Source organism: Schistocerca cancellata, chromosome 1 (genome assembly GCF_023864275.1).
Source record: "Schistocerca cancellata isolate TAMUIC-IGC-003103 chromosome 1, iqSchCanc2.1, whole genome shotgun sequence".
Classification (NCBI taxonomy): domain Eukaryota; kingdom Metazoa; phylum Arthropoda; class Insecta; order Orthoptera; family Acrididae; genus Schistocerca; species Schistocerca cancellata.
In genome coordinates, this window is record NC_064626.1 from 193,757,045 (window position 1) to 193,772,044 (window position 15,000).

At 56.2% G+C, this 15,000-nt stretch overlaps 1 protein-coding gene across 1 annotated transcript in view; it reads right to left on the reverse strand.

Annotated features, from left to right (window-relative positions):
• The window catches only part of LOC126162610 (uncharacterized protein C2orf16-like), a 29,200-nt gene that overhangs the window by 13,801 nt on the left and 399 nt on the right, over window positions 1–15,000 (reverse strand). The window contains exons 2-3 of the mRNA XM_049919262.1: window positions 4,761–6,131; window positions 2,690–2,737 (exon numbers count right to left, since the gene is read on the reverse strand). Coding sequence (XP_049775219.1) covers window positions 2,690–2,737; window positions 4,761–6,131 — 1,419 coding nt within the window. The remainder of the gene's footprint in view (window positions 1–2,689; window positions 2,738–4,760; window positions 6,132–15,000) is intronic.

The window sequence follows — 15,000 nt, forward strand, 5'->3', positions numbered from 1 at the left end:
GCGGAGAAGGACCACTCGGTCCGCTCCCCAGGAGGTACCATTCAGGACACGGAGGGTGTTAAGCGATCGCAGACAGCGAGCCGAAAGATAGGAAACGTGGGAGGACCAGCACAGTTTTCTGTCAAACGTAAGACCCAAGAATTTAGCGACGTCTGAAAACGGAAGGTTGACAGGACCTAGATGTAAGGAGGGCGGAAGAAACTCCGTACGTCGCCAAAAATTGACACAAACGGTCTTACTGGGTGAAAAACGGAAGCCAGTTTCGATGCTCCACGAGTGGAGGCGTTCGAGACATCCTTGAAGACGTCGTTCAAGAAGGCTGGTCCGTTGAGAGCTGTAGTAGATCGCAAAATCGTCCACAAAGAGGGAGCCCGAGACATCAGGAGGGAGACAATCCATAATTGGATTTATGGCGAAGGCAAACAGTACAAAACTCAGCATGGATCCCTGGGGTACCCCGTTTTCTTGGGAGAAAGTACGGGAGAGAGTAGTGTTCACCCGCACCCGAAAAGTGCGCTCTGCCATAAATTCGCGAAGAAAAAGGGGCAGCCGGCCTCGAAAGCCCCAAGAGAACAGTGTGCGGAGGATGCCTGTCCTCCAACAGGTATCGTATGCTCTCTCCAGATCAAACAATATTGCTACCGTTTGGCGTTGCCGGAGAAAATTGTTCATGATATAAGTGGAGAGAGCGACAAGATGGTCAACTGCAGAACGATGCTTCCGAAATCCGCATTGGGCTGGTGTTAAAAGACTGCGGGATTCCAGCCACCAAGCTAAACGGTAATTCACCATACGCTCCAAAACCTTACAGACACTACTCGTGAGAGAAATGGGGCGATAGCTAGAGGGGAGATGTTTGTCCTTTCCAGGTTTCGGAACGGGAACGACAATAGCTTCCCGCCACCGTCTGGGAAAGGTGCTGTCAGTCCAAATTCGATTATAAAGGCGAAGGAGGTAACGCAGACTATGGGTTGATAAATGCAGCAACATTTGGACATGGATACCATCCGGTCCTGGGGCGGAGGAGCGAGAAGATGAGAGGGCATGTTGGAGTTCCCGCATGGAGAAAACAGTATTGTAGCTTTCGTGATTTTGGGAGGAGAAAGCAAGAGGTCGCACTTCCGCTGCACGTTTCTTCGGGAGAAACGCTGGCGGGTAATTTGAAGAGCTCGAAATCTCAGCAAAGTGCTGACCCAACGAGTTAGAAATTGCGACGGGGTCCACTAAGGTATCATGCGCGACAGTGAGCCCAGAAACCGGGGAGAAACTAGGCGCGCCTGAGAACCGTCGAAGCCGACTCCAAACTTCCGAGGAGGGAGTGGAGGTGTTAAATGAGCTAATAAAGAATTTCCAGCTTGCCTTCTTGCTATCGCGGATGACGCGACGGCATCGCGCACGGAGCTGCTTATAGCGGATACAGTTGGCCAAAGTAGGATGGTGACGGAAAATGCGAAGAGCACGTCGCCGCTCACGTATTGCGTCACGGCATGCCTCGTTCCACCAAGGAACTGGGGGGCGCCGGGGCAATTCGGAGGTGCGTGGTATTGAACGTTCCGCAGCTGTAAGGATAACGTCGGTAATGTGTGTGACCTCATCGTCGACGCTGGGAAAGCGACGGTCATCGAATGTCGCGAGAGACGAAAAAAGTGTCCAATCGGCTTGGGCAAACTTCCAGCGTCGCGGGCGCATATATGGCAGTTGAGGCTGCAGTCTGAGGACACATGGAAAGTGGTCACTCGAGTGTGTATCATCAAGGGCGAACCATTCGAAGCGCCGAGCTAGCGGAACAGTACCGACCGCAAGGTCCAAATGAGATAAGGTTGTCCTGGAGGCAGACAAAAATGTGGGGACCCCAGTGTTGAGGCAAACTAGATCCGCTTGGTGGAAGACGTCTAGCAATACGGAGCCACGTGGACAAGGGTGTGGAGATCCCCAAAGCGGGTGGTGGGCATTGAAGTCCCCAACCAGCAAATAGGGGGGTGGAAGCTGACCAAGAAGATGGAGATCAGCTCGTGCCATTGGTGTGGACGATGGAATGTATACAGTACAAAGAGAGAACATGTATCCGGAAAGTGAAAGACGGACGGCGACAGCTTGGAATGAAGTGTTTAAGGGGATTGGGTGATAATGGAGAGTATCACGGAGAAGAATCATGAGTCCTCCATGGGCTGGAGAGCCTTCAACAGAGGGGAGATCATATAGGACAGACTGAAAATGATGGAGAACAAAGCGGTCATGGGGACGCAGCTTTGTTTCCTGAAGACAGAAGATCACCAGCGAGTAGGAGCGTAAGAGGACCGACAATTCATCCCGATTGGCTCGAATGCCGCGGATATTCCAGTGGATAATGGACATGGGGTGAAAAGAGAATGGAGGAATGTGACCAAAGTTGCTGTCAACTCAAAGACTGCTCGGAGCTAGCAACCGACAGCATGGAATGGCATTCAGCCGAAGGCAGAAGATCCTGATCCATAGGTTGGTCAGGAGCAGTCCCTGCCACCAGCGATCGGCCGGTTGACCGGCCACCAGCAGTGCGCCTCGGCGACACAGAAGATGGCCGAGGGCGATTTCCGCCAGGTGGTGCTGTAGAGGGGGCACGCCTTGGCGGAGAAGGAGAGGAACTGGGTTTCTTTGTAGCCTTCTTGGAAGAATGTTGTTTAGATGAAGGAGGAACCGATGGTTGTGAAGCTGCGGTACGTAAAAACTCTTCACGAGTATGCTCTTTTTTCGAAGACTTGGCGTCCGACTTTTGGGCTCGAGATGTAGCAGAACCCGACGAAGGGTGAGCCATAGAGTGGGCAGGCGAAAGTGGTGAGGTTGAACGAGCGATCTTTGCGCTGGCCGATCTGACGACCGTGGTACTAAATGTGAGGTCGCAAGTCTGCGTGGCCGCCTCCTTTGTTGGCCGAGGAGAAGCAAGGACAGTGCTGTATTTTCCTGTCTGAGGCACGGTGGGCTTGCGACTGGCGAATAATTTTCGAGCAGCAAAGGTCGACACCTTTTCCTTCACCCTTATTTCCTGGATGAGCTTCTCATCCTTAAAAACGGGGCAATCTCGAGAGGAAGCAGCGTGGTCACCCATACAGTTGATGCAGCGAGGGGATGGAGGTGGACAAGCACCCTCATGGGCATCCGTGCCACACGTAACACATTTGGCTGGATTGGAACAGGACTGGCTAGTGTGATTGAACCGCTGACATCGACAGCAACGCGTAGGGTTTGGGACGTAAGGGCGAACGGAAATTATCTCATAGCCTGCTTTGATTTTCGATGGGAGTTGAACTGTGTCAAATCTCAAGAAGACAGTGCGGGTTGGAATGATGTTCGTGTCAACCCGTTTCATTACTCTATGAACTGCCGTTACGCCCTGGTCAGACAGATAGTGCTGAATTTCTTCGTCAGACAATCCATCGAGGGAGCGTGTATAAACGACTCCACGCGAGGAATTCAAGGTACGGTGCGGTTCCACCCGGACAGGGAAGGTGTGGAGCAGGGAAGTACGCAGCAATTTTTGTGCCTGGAGGGCACTGTGTGTTTCTGACAACAGGGTGCCATTCCGTAATCTGGAACAAGACTTTACAGGACCTGCTATTGCGTCGACTCCTTTCTGAATAATGAAAGGGTTGACCGTGGAGAAGTCGTGACCTTCATCAGACCGAGAAACAACAAGGAACTGTGGCAACGATGGAAGAACTGACTGTGGCTGAGACTCAGTGAACTTGCGCTTGTGAGCAGACATAGTGGAAGGTGAGGAAACCATTGCGGAAGAATCCCCCATGATTACCAGCGTCTCCGATGGCGCGCTCCTCCCTTGTGGGGGCCCTCTCTGAGGGCACTCCCGCCTTAGGTGATTGTTCACACCTCAGGTCACACCTCCCGACAAACGGACGGAGGGACCAATCGGCATTTTCGGAAGGTATCAGCTCGGGTAATCACCCCTCCCTGGGCCTGGCCGTTACCAGGGGGTACGTACGTGTCCTACATGTCTACCCGGGGCGGGGAATTACGCGTTACCCCGTCACCGGCTACGCACGAAGGGCATGGGTCGGCCTTCAGACACGCACAGGGAGGAAGAAAGAGAAAGGGAAAGGAAGGAAGAGAGGTCTCAAACGCCGCAGCGGAGAAAAGAGAAAGAGAAAAGGTAAGGAAAAGAGAAGGACAAAGGAAGGAAGAAGACAGAGAAGGACAAAGGAAGGAAGAAGACAGAGAAGGACAAAGGAAGGAAGAAGACAGAGAAGGACAAAGGAAGGAAGAAGACAGAGAAGGACAAAGGAAGGAAGAAGACATAAAAGCAAGGAAGGCAAGGTATGCAGTACATTTACGAGCGTCCGTCTCCGGACGTAGGCACAAACCATACTCCCAGATGGGGAGAAAGAGAAGGAAAGAGCCAGAGGTGAGGGGAGGAGGGGCGAAGATAGGGATGGGGAAGGATGCAGCCCGGAAAGGAAGGAAGGCCACATTAGCTCGGGGTCCCGTGCTCGCTACGCACATATCCACAAAAGAGTTGTGGACCCCCTGGGGGGTCTGTGTGTGTGTGTGTGTGTGTGTGTGTGTGTGTGTGTGTGTGTGTGTGTGTGTGTGTGTGTGTGTGTGTCTCTCTGTGTCCGTGTGCGTGTGTGTGTCTCTCTGTGTCCGTGTGCGTGTGTGTGTCTCTCTGTGTCCGTGTGCGTGTGTGTGTCTCTCTGTGTCCGTGTGTGTGTCTCTCTGTGTCCGTGTCCGTGTGTGTGTCTCTCTGTGTCCGTGTGCCTCTCTGTGTCCGCGTGTGTGCGCCTCTCTGTGTCCGCGTGTGTGCGCCTCTCTGTGTCCGCGTGTGTGCGCCTCTCTGTGTCCGCGTGTGTGCGCCTCTCTGTGTCCGCGTGTGTGCGCCTCTCTGTGTCCGCGTGTGTGCGCCTCTCTGTGTCCGCGTGTGTGCGCCTCTCTGTGTCCGCGTGTGTGCGCCTCTCTGTGTCCGCGTGTGTGCGCCTCTCTGTGTCCGCGTGTGTGCGCCTCTCTGTGTCCGCGTGTGTGCGCCTCTCTGTGTCCGCGTGTGTGCGCCTCTCTGTGTCCGCGTGTGTGCGCCTCTCTGTGTCCGCGTGTGTGCGCCTCTCTGTGTCCGCGTGTGTGCGCCTCTCTGTGTCCGCGTGTGTGCGCCTCTCTGTGTCCGCGTGTGTGCGCCTCTCTGTGTCCGCGTGTGTGCGCCTCTCTGTGTCCGCGTGTGTGCGCCTCTCTGTGTCCGCGTGTGTGCGCCTCTCTGTGTCCGCGTGTGTGCGCCTCTCTGTGTCCGCGTGTGTGCGCCTCTCTGTGTCCGCGTGTGTGCGCCTCTCTGTGTCCGCGTGTGTGCGCCTCTCTGTGTCCGCGTGTGTGCGCCTCTCTGTGTCCGCGTGTGTGCGCCTCTCTGTGTCCGCGTGTGTGCGCCTCTCTGTGTCCGCGTGTGTGCGCCTCTCTGTGTCCGCGTGTGTGCGCCTCTCTGTGTCCGCGTGTGTGCGCCTCTCTGTGTCCGCGTGTGTGCGCCTCTCTGTGTCCGCGTGTGTGCGCCTCTCTGTGTCCGCGTGTGTGCGCCTCTCTGTGTCCGCGTGTGTGCGCCTCTCTGTGTCCGCGTGTGTGCGCCTCTCTGTGTCCGCGTGTGTGCGCCTCTCTGTGTCCGCGTGTGTGCGCCTCTCTGTGTCCGCGTGTGTGCGCCTCTCTGTGTCCGCGTGTGTGCGCCTCTCTGTGTCCGCGTGTGTGCGCCTCTCTGTGTCCGCGTGTGTGCGCCTCTCTGTGTCCGCGTGTGTGCGCCTCTCTGTGTCCGCGTGTGTGCGCCTCTCTGTGTCCGCGTGTGTGCGCCTCTCTGTGTCCGCGTGTGTGCGCCTCTCTGTGTCCGCGTGTGTGCGCCTCTCTGTGTCCGCGTGTGTGCGCCTCTCTGTGTCCGCGTGTGTGCGCCTCTCTGTGTCCGCGTGTGTGCGCCTCTCTGTGTCCGCGTGTGTGCGCCTCTCTGTGTCCGCGTGTGTGCGCCTCTCTGTGTCCGCGTGTGTGCGCCTCTCTGTGTCCGCGTGTGTGCGCCTCTCTGTGTCCGCGTGTGTGCGCCTCTCTGTGTCCGCGTGTGTGCGCCTCTCTGTGTCCGCGTGTGTGCGCCTCTCTGTGTCGCGGGGGCTCTGTGTCCGTGGTGCGCCTCTCTGTGTCCGCGTGTGTGCGCCTCTCTGTGTCCGCGTGTGTGCGCCTCTCTGTGTCCGCGTGTGTGCGCCTCTCTGTGTCCGCGTGTGTGCGCCTCTCTGTGTCCGCGTGTGTGCGCCTCTCTGTGTCCGCGTGTGTGCGCCTCTCTGTGTCCGCGTGTGTGCGCCTCTCTGTGTCCGCGTGTGTGCGCCTCTCTGTGTCCGCGTGTGTGCGCCTCTCTGTGTCCGCGTGTGTGCGCCTCTCTGTGTCCGCGTGTGTGCGCCTCTCTGTGTCCGCGTGTGTGCGCCTCTCTGTGTCCGCGTGTGTGCGCCTCTCTGTGTCCGCGTGTGTGCGCCTCTCTGTGTCCGCGTGTGTGCGCCTCTCTGTGTCCGCGTGTGTGCGCCTCTCTGTGTCCGCGTGTGTGCGCCTCTCTGTGTCCGCGTGTCGTGCGCCTCTCTGTGTCCGCGTGTGTGCGCCTCTCTGTGTCCGCGTGTGTGCGCCTCTCTGTGTCCCGGTCCTGTGTGCGCCTCTCTGTGTCCGCGAGTGTGTGCGCCTCTCTGTGTCCGCGTGTGTGCGCCTCTCTGTGTCCGCGTGTGTGCGCCTCTCTGTGTCCGGCGTGTGTGCGCCTCTCTGTGTCCGCGTGATGTGGCGCCTCTCTGTGTCCGCGTGTGTGCGCCTCTCTGTGTCCGCGTGTGTGCGCCTCTCTGTGTCCGGCGTGTGTGCGCCTCTCTGTGTCCGCGTGTGTGCGCCCCTGTGTCCGCGTGTGTGCGCCTCTCTGTTCCGCGTGTGTGCGGCCTCTCTGTGTCCGCGTGTGTGCGCCTCTCTGTGTCCGCGTGTGTGCGCCTCTCTGTGTCCGCGTGTGTGCGCCTCTCTGTGTCCGCGTGTGTGCGCCTCTCTGTGTCCGCGTGTGTGCGCCTCTCTGTGTCCGCGGTGGCGTCCGCTTTGTGTGCGCCTCTCTGTGTCCGCTGTGTGTGCGCCTCTCTGTGTCCGCGTGTGTGCGCTCTCTGTGTCCGCGTGTGTGCGCCTCTCTGTGTCCGCGTGTGTGCGCCTCTCTGTGTCCGCGTGTGTGCGCCTCTCTGTGTCCGCGTGTGTGCGCCTCTCTGTGTCCGCGTGTGTGCGCCTCTCTGTGTCCGCGTGTGTGCGCCTCTCTGTGTCCGCGTGTGTGTGCCTCTCTGTGTCCGCGTGTGTGTGCCTCTCTGTGTCCGCGTGTGTGTGCCTCTCTGTGTCCGGTGTGTGTGCCTCTCTGTGTCCGTGTGTGTGTGCCTCTCTGTGTCCGTGTGTGTGTGCCTCTCTGTGTCCGTGTGTGTGTGCCTCTCTGTGTCCGTGTGTGTGTGCCTCTCTGTGTCCGTGTGTGTGTGCCTCTCTGTGTCCGTGTGTGTGTGCCTCTCTGTGTCCGTGTGTGTGTGCCTCTCTGTGTCCGTGTGTGTGTGCCTCTCTGTGTCCGTGTGTGTGTGCCTCTCTGTGTCCGTGTGTGTGTGCCTCTCTGTGTCCGTGTGTGTGTGCCTCTCTGTGTCCGTGTGTGTGTGCCTCTCTGTGTCCGTGTGTGTGTGCCTCTCTGTGTCCGTGTGTGTGTGCCTCTCTGTGTCCGTGTGTGTGTGCCTCTCTGTGTCCGTGTGTGTGTGCCTCTCTGTGTCCGTGTGTGTGTGCCTCTCTGTGTCCGTGTGTGTGTGCCTCTCTGTGTCCGTGTGTGTGTGCCTCTCTGTGTCCGTGTGTGTGTGCCTCTCTGTGTCCGTGTGTGTGTGCCTCTCTGTGTCCGTGTGTGTGTGCCTCTCTGTGTCCGTGTGTGTGTGCCTCTCTGTGTCCGTGTGTGTGTGCCTCTCTGTGTCCGTGTGTGTGTGCCTCTCTGTGTCCGTGTGTGTGTGCCTCTCTGTGTCCGTGTGTGTGTGCCTCTCTGTGTCCGTGTGTGTGTGCCTCTCTGTGTCCGTGTGTGTGTGCCTCTCTGTGTCCGTGTGTGTGTGCCTCTCTGTGTCCGTGTGTGTGTGCCTCTCTGTGTCCGTGTGTGTGTGCCTCTCTGTGTCCGTGTGTGTGTGCCTCTCTGTGTCCGTGTGTGTGTGCCTCTCTGTGTCCGTGTGTGTGTGCCTCTCTGTGTCCGTGTGTGTGTGCCTCTCTGTGTCCGTGTGTGTGTGCCTCTCTGTGTCCGTGTGTGTGTGCCTCTCTGTGTCCGTGTGTGTGTGCCTCTCTGTGTCCGTGTGTGTGTGCCTCTCTGTGTCCGTGTGTGTGTGCCTCTCTGTGTCCGTGTGTGTGTGCCTCTCTGTGTCCGTGTGTGTGTGCCTCTCTGTGTCCGTGTGTGTGTGCCTCTCTGTGTCCGTGTGTGTGTGCCTCTCTGTGTCCGTGTGTGTGTGCCTCTCTGTGTCCGTGTGTGTGTGCCTCTCTGTGTCCGTGTGTGTGTGCCTCTCTGTGTCCGTGTGTGTGTGCCTCTCTGTGTCCGTGTGTGTGTGCCTCTCTGTGTCCGTGTGTGTGTGCCTCTCTGTGTCCGTGTGTGTGTGCCTCTCTGTGTCCGTGTGTGTGTGCCTCTCTGTGTCCGTGTGTGTGTGCCTCTCTGTGTCCGTGTGTGTGTGCCTCTCTGTGTCCGTGTGTGTGTGCCTCTCTGTGTCCGTGTGTGTGTGCCTCTCTGTGTCCGTGTGTGTGTGCCTCTCTGTGTCCGTGTGTGTGTGCCTCTCTGTGTCCGTGTGTGTGTGCCTCTCTGTGTCCGTGTGTGTGTGCCTCTCTGTGTCCGTGTGTGTGTGCCTCTCTGTGTCCGTGTGTGTGTGCCTCTCTGTGTCCGTGTGTGTGTGCCTCTCTGTGTCCGTGTGTGTGTGCCTCTCTGTGTCCGTGTGTGTGTGCCTCTCTGTGTCCGTGTGTGTGTGCCTCTCTGTGTCCGTGTGTGTGTGCCTCTCTGTGTCCGTGTGTGTGTGCCTCTCTGTGTCCGTGTGTGTGTGCCTCTCTGTGTCCGTGTGTGTGTGCCTCTCTGTGTCCGTGTGTGTGTGCCTCTCTGTGTCCGTGTGTGTGTGCCTCTCTGTGTCCGTGTGTGTGTGCCTCTCTGTGTCCGTGTGTGTGTGCCTCTCTGTGTCCGTGTGTGTGTGCCTCTCTGTGTCCGTGTGTGTGTGCCTCTCTGTGTCCGTGTGTGTGTGCCTCTCTGTGTCCGTGTGTGTGTGCCTCTCTGTGTCCGTGTGTGTGTGCCTCTCTGTGTCCGTGTGTGTGCCTCTCTGTGTCCGTGTGTGTGCCTCTCTGTGTCCGTGTGTGTGCCTCTCTGTGTCCGTGTGTGTGCCTCTCTGTGTCCGTGTGTGTGCCTCTCTGTGTCCGTGTGTGTGCCTCTCTGTGTCCGTGTGTGTGCCTCTCTGTGTCCGTGTGTGTGCCTCTCTGTGTCCGTGTGTGTGCCTCTCTGTGTCCGTGTGTGTGCCTCTCTGTGTCCGTGTGTGTGCCTCTCTGTGTCCGTGTGTGTGCCTCTCTGTGTCCGTGTGTGTGCCTCTCTGTGTCCGTGTGTGTGCCTCTCTGTGTCCGTGTGTGTGCCTCTCTGTGTCCGTGTGTGTGCCTCTCTGTGTCCGTGTGTGTGCCTCTCTGTGTCCGTGTGTGTGCCTCTCTGTGTCCGTGTGTGTGCCTCTCTGTGTCCGTGTGTGTGCCTCTCTGTGTCCGTGTGTGTGCCTCTCTGTGTCCGTGTGTGTGCCTCTCTGTGTCCGTGTGTGTGCCTCTCTGTGTCCGTGTGTGTGCCTCTCTGTGTCCGTGTGTGTGCCTCTCTGTGTCCGTGTGTGTGCCTCTCTGTGTCCGTGTGTGTGCCTCTCTGTGTCCGTGTGTGTGCCTCTCTGTGTCCGTGTGTGTGCCTCTCTGTGTCCGTGTGTGTGCCTCTCTGTGTCCGTGTGTGTGCCTCTCTGTGTCCGTGTGTGTGCCTCTCTGTGTCCGTGTGTGTGCCTCTCTGTGTCCGTGTGTGTGCCTCTCTGTGTCCGTGTGTGTGCCTCTCTGTGTCCGTGTGTGTGCCTCTCTGTGTCCGTGTGTGTGCCTCTCTGTGTCCGTGTGTGTGCCTCTCTGTGTCCGTGTGTGTGCCTCTCTGTGTCCGTGTGTGTGCCTCTCTGTGTCCGTGTGTGTGCCTCTCTGTGTCCGTGTGTGTGCCTCTCTGTGTCCGTGTGTGTGCCTCTCTGTGTCCGTGTGTGTGCCTCTCTGTGTCCGTGTGTGTGCCTCTCTGTGTCCGTGTGTGTGCCTCTCTGTGTCCGTGTGTGTGCCTCTCTGTGTCCGTGTGTGTGCCTCTCTGTGTCCGTGTGTGTGCCTCTCTGTGTCCGTGTGTGTGCCTCTCTGTGTCCGTGTGTGTGCCTCTCTGTGTCCGTGTGTGTGCCTCTCTGTGTCCGTGTGTGTGCCTCTCTGTGTCCGTGTGTGTGCCTCTCTGTGTCCGTGTGTGTGCCTCTCTGTGTCCGTGTGTGTGCCTCTCTGTGTCCGTGTGTGTGCCTCTCTGTGTCCGTGTGTGTGCCTCTCTGTGTCCGTGTGTGTGCCTCTCTGTGTCCGTGTGTGTGCCTCTCTGTGTCCGTGTGTGTGCCTCTCTGTGTCCGTGTGTGTGCCTCTCTGTGTCCGTGTGTGTGCCTCTCTGTGTCCGTGTGTGTGCCTCTCTGTGTCCGTGTGTGTGCCTCTCTGTGTCCGTGTGTGTGCCTCTCTGTGTCCGTGTGTGTGCCTCTCTGTGTCCGTGTGTGTGCCTCTCTGTGTCCGTGTGTGTGCCTCTCTGTGTCCGTGTGTGTGCCTCTCTGTGTCCGTGTGTGTGCCTCTCTGTGTCCGTGTGTGTGCCTCTCTGTGTCCGTGTGTGTGCCTCTCTGTGTCCGTGTGTGTGCCTCTCTGTGTCCGTGTGTGTGCCTCTCTGTGTCCGTGTGTGTGCCTCTCTGTGTCCGTGTGTGTGCCTCTCTGTGTCCGTGTGTGTGCCTCTCTGTGTCCGTGTGTGTGCCTCTCTGTGTCCGTGTGTGTGCCTCTCTGTGTCCGTGTGTGTGCCTCTCTGTGTCCGTGTGTGTGCCTCTCTGTGTCCGTGTGTGTGCCTCTCTGTGTCCGTGTGTGTGCCTCTCTGTGTCCGTGTGTGTGCCTCTCTGTGTCCGTGTGTGTGCCTCTCTGTGTCCGTGTGTGTGCCTCTCTGTGTCCGTGTGTGTGCCTCTCTGTGTCCGTGTGTGTGCCTCTCTGTGTCCGTGTGTGTGCCTCTCTGTGTCCGTGTGTGTGCCTCTCTGTGTCCGTGTGTGTGCCTCTCTGTGTCCGTGTGTGTGCCTCTCTGTGTCCGTGTGTGTGCCTCTCTGTGTCCGTGTGTGTGCCTCTCTGTGTCCGTGTGTGTGCCTCTCTGTGTCCGTGTGTGTGCCTCTCTGTGTCCGTGTGTGTGCCTCTCTGTGTCCGTGTGTGTGCCTCTCTGTGTCCGTGTGTGTGCCTCTCTGTGTCCGTGTGTGTGCCTCTCTGTGTCCGTGTGTGTGCCTCTCTGTGTCCGTGTGTGTGCCTCTCTGTGTCCGTGTGTGTGCCTCTCTGTGTCCGTGTGTGTGCCTCTCTGTGTCCGTGTGTGTGCCTCTCTGTGTCCGTGTGTGTGCCTCTCTGTGCCGTGTGTGTGCCTCTCTGTGTCCGTGTGTGTGCCTCTCTGTGTCCGTGTGTGCCTCTCTGTGTCCGTGTGTGCCTCTCTGTGTCCGTGTGTGCCTCTCTGTGTCCGTGTGTGCCTCTCTGTGTCCGTGTGTGCCTCTCTGTGTCCGTGTGTGCCTCTCTGTGTCCGTGTGTGCCTCTCTGTGTCCGTGTGTGCCTCTCTGTGTCCGTGTGTGCCTCTCTGTGTCCGTGTGTGCCTCTCTGTGTCCGTGTGTGCCTCTCTGTGTCCGTGTGCCTCTCTGTGTCCGTGTGCCTCTCTGTGTCCGTGTGCCTCTCTGTGTCCGTGTGCCTCTCTGTGTCCGTGTGCCTCTCTGTGTCCGTGTGCCTCTCTGTGTCCGTGTGCCTCTCTGTGTCCGTGTGCCTCTCTGTGTCCGTGTGCCTCTCTGTGTCCGTGTGCCTCTCTGTGTCCGTGTGCCTCTCTGTGTCCGTGTGCCTCTCTGTGTCCGTGTGCCTCTCTGTGTCCGTGTGCCTCTCTGTGTCTGTGTGTCTCTCTGTGTCTGTGTGTCTCTCTGTGTCTGTGTGTCTCTCTGTGTCTGTGTGTCTCTCTGTGTCTGTGTGTCTCTCTGTGTCTGTGTGTCTCTCTGTGTCTGTGTGTCTCTCTGTGTCTGTGTGTCTCTCTGTGTCTGTGTGTCTCTCTGTGTCTGTGTGTCTCTCTGTGTCTGTGTGTCTCTCTGTGTCTGTGTGTCTCTCTGTGTCTGTGTGTCTCTCTGTGTCTGTGTGTCTCTCTGTGTCTGTGTGTCTCTCTGTGTCTGTGTGTCTCTCTGTGTCTGTGTGTCTCTCTGTGTCTGTGTGTCTCTCTGTGTCTGTGTGTCTCTCTGTGTCTGTGTGTCTCTCTGTGTCTGTGTGTCTCTCTGTGTCTGTGTGTCTCTCTGTGTCTGTGTGTCTCTCTGTGTCTGTGTGTCTCTCTGTGTCTGTGTGTCTCTCTGTGTCTGTGTGTCTCTCTGTGTCTGTGTGTCTCTCTGTGTCTGTGTGTCTCTCTGTGTCTGTGTGTCTGTGCCTGTGCCTGTGGACAGTGTGTGTGTGTGGGGGGGGGACAGTGTGTGTGTGTGTGGGGGGGGGAATGGGGTGACTGTGTGGGGGGGACATAGTGGAGACAAAGATTTTCCAGCATGGAGAGCAAAGAAGAGATACTATGTCTTACAGTTACAAGCATCTGTCTCCAGACTTAGGCACAATACATACTCCCAAAGAGTTAGAAGGGATGAGGCTGGGGGGGGGGGGGGGATGGGGAAGGATGTGGAAAAGGAAGGTGTTCAACACAAAGGAAAGAGCTGCACTAGCTTGGGGTCATGTGCTCACCACGCACATATCCACAAGAGTTGTGGACGCCATGGGGTGATTTAGCAGTTTGTAACCATGGTTTGTCATAGAGAAAACTGCAAGGAGACTGTCACGTGCTGGAAATACACTATGATCAAAAGTATCCGGACAACCCCAAAAACATTCTTTTTCATATTAGATGCATTGTGCTGCCACCTACTGCCAGGTACACCGTATCAGCGACGTCAGTAGTCATCTGACATCGTGAGAGAGCAGAATGGGTCGCTCCGTGGAACTTACGGACTTTGAATGTGGTCAGGTCATTGGGTGTCACTTGGGTCATACGTCTGTACACGAGAGTTTCACACTCCTAAACCTCCCTAGGTCCACTGTTACCGACATGATAGTGAAGTGGAAACGTGATGGGACATGCACAACACTGTTGACTGACAGACCGCCGACAGCTGTAGATGGTCGCTACGTGTGATAGGCAGACATCTATCCAGACCATCACACAGGAATTCCAAACTGCTTCAAGATCCACTGCAAGTTCTGTGACAGGTGGGCGGTGAGAAAACTGATTTCATGGTCGAGCGGCTGCTCATAAGCCACTGATCACGCCAGAAAACGTGAAACGGCGCCTCGCTTGATTTAAGGAGGGTAAACATTTGACGACTGAACAGTGATAAGCGTTGTGCTAAGTGTCGAATCACGGTACACAATGTGGCGATCCGATGGTAGGGTGAGGGTATGGCGAACGCCCAGTGAACGTCATCTGCCAGCATGTGTAGTGCCTCCAGTAAAATTCAGAGGCTGTGGTGTTGTAGTGTGGTCGTGTTTTACATGGAGACGGCTTGATGACCTTGCTGTTTTGTGTGGTACTATCTCAGCACAGGCCTACATTGATGTTTTAAGCACCTTCTTGCTTCCCACCGTTCCCACTGTTGAAGAGCAATTCGGGGTTGGCGATTTAGTATTTCAGCACGATCAAGCACCTGTTAATAATGCATGGCCTGTAGCGGGGTGGTTACACGACAATAACATCCCTGTAATGGAGTGTTCTGCAGAATGTCCTGACCTGAACCCTATAGAACACCTTTGGGATGTTTTGGAATGCCGATTTCGTGCCAGGTCTCACTGACCGACATCGATACCTCTCCTCAGTGCAGCACTCCGTGAAGAATGGAGTATCATTCCCCAAGAAACCTTCCAGCACCTGATTTAACGTATGCCTGCGAGTGTAACCTGTCTTCAAGGCTAAGGATGGGCCAACACCATGTTGAATTCCAGCTTTACCGCTGGAGGGCGCCACGAACTTTGAAGTCATTTTCAGCCAAGTGTCCGGATACTTTTGATCACAATGTATATTTCTTACATTTGATTATTAACAGCGTTGCATTCCACAAGACTAATAGGTCGGAAAGCGCACCACTCCAATATTATAGCATGCTTATCTGCAGAACTGTGTAGCATTAGGAGTTCTTGGTACTGACCCTAGACACTGCAACGATGTACAATTGATAGCGCAGTTGATTTACATAAAATGCTTCAAACTCTGTACGTCTGGAGTTTCATCATGCGTAAAAACCACAAGTTTCCTGTTCTTATCTATTACATGACAACGCTTCCAGATCTACTACTATACACCAATAAGGGGTGCTAACGGCCTCGACATGGGTGCATCTGGAGGAATCTTGTGCACTTTTGTGAGTACCGTAAGCGATATTTGTGTGGAACAATAGTTATGGGCTCAGGTCGCCCTGTTCCTTCACGAGACGCGGCATGTAGCTGTCTACTTCTGGTCTGCTGCATATTAAATCAGTCACAGTGCTGCAGGGAGGGTCGGTCAGAGACAATGTGACGAGATCTTTCAGTCTCTAACTTTATCCTAAGAATGTGGGAATGCTCTGTGACCGTAAAGAAGATCGTAAATTACGCACTATGAGCGAAGTGCTAGAAATATGTAGATCGCTGTCTGGTATACTTTGGCGTAGATGTTCGAGAATTAACAACGAATAGATTTGTCTACATTTGGAATCAAGTACATGGTCCTTGCAAAGTAGTGGAGCGGCA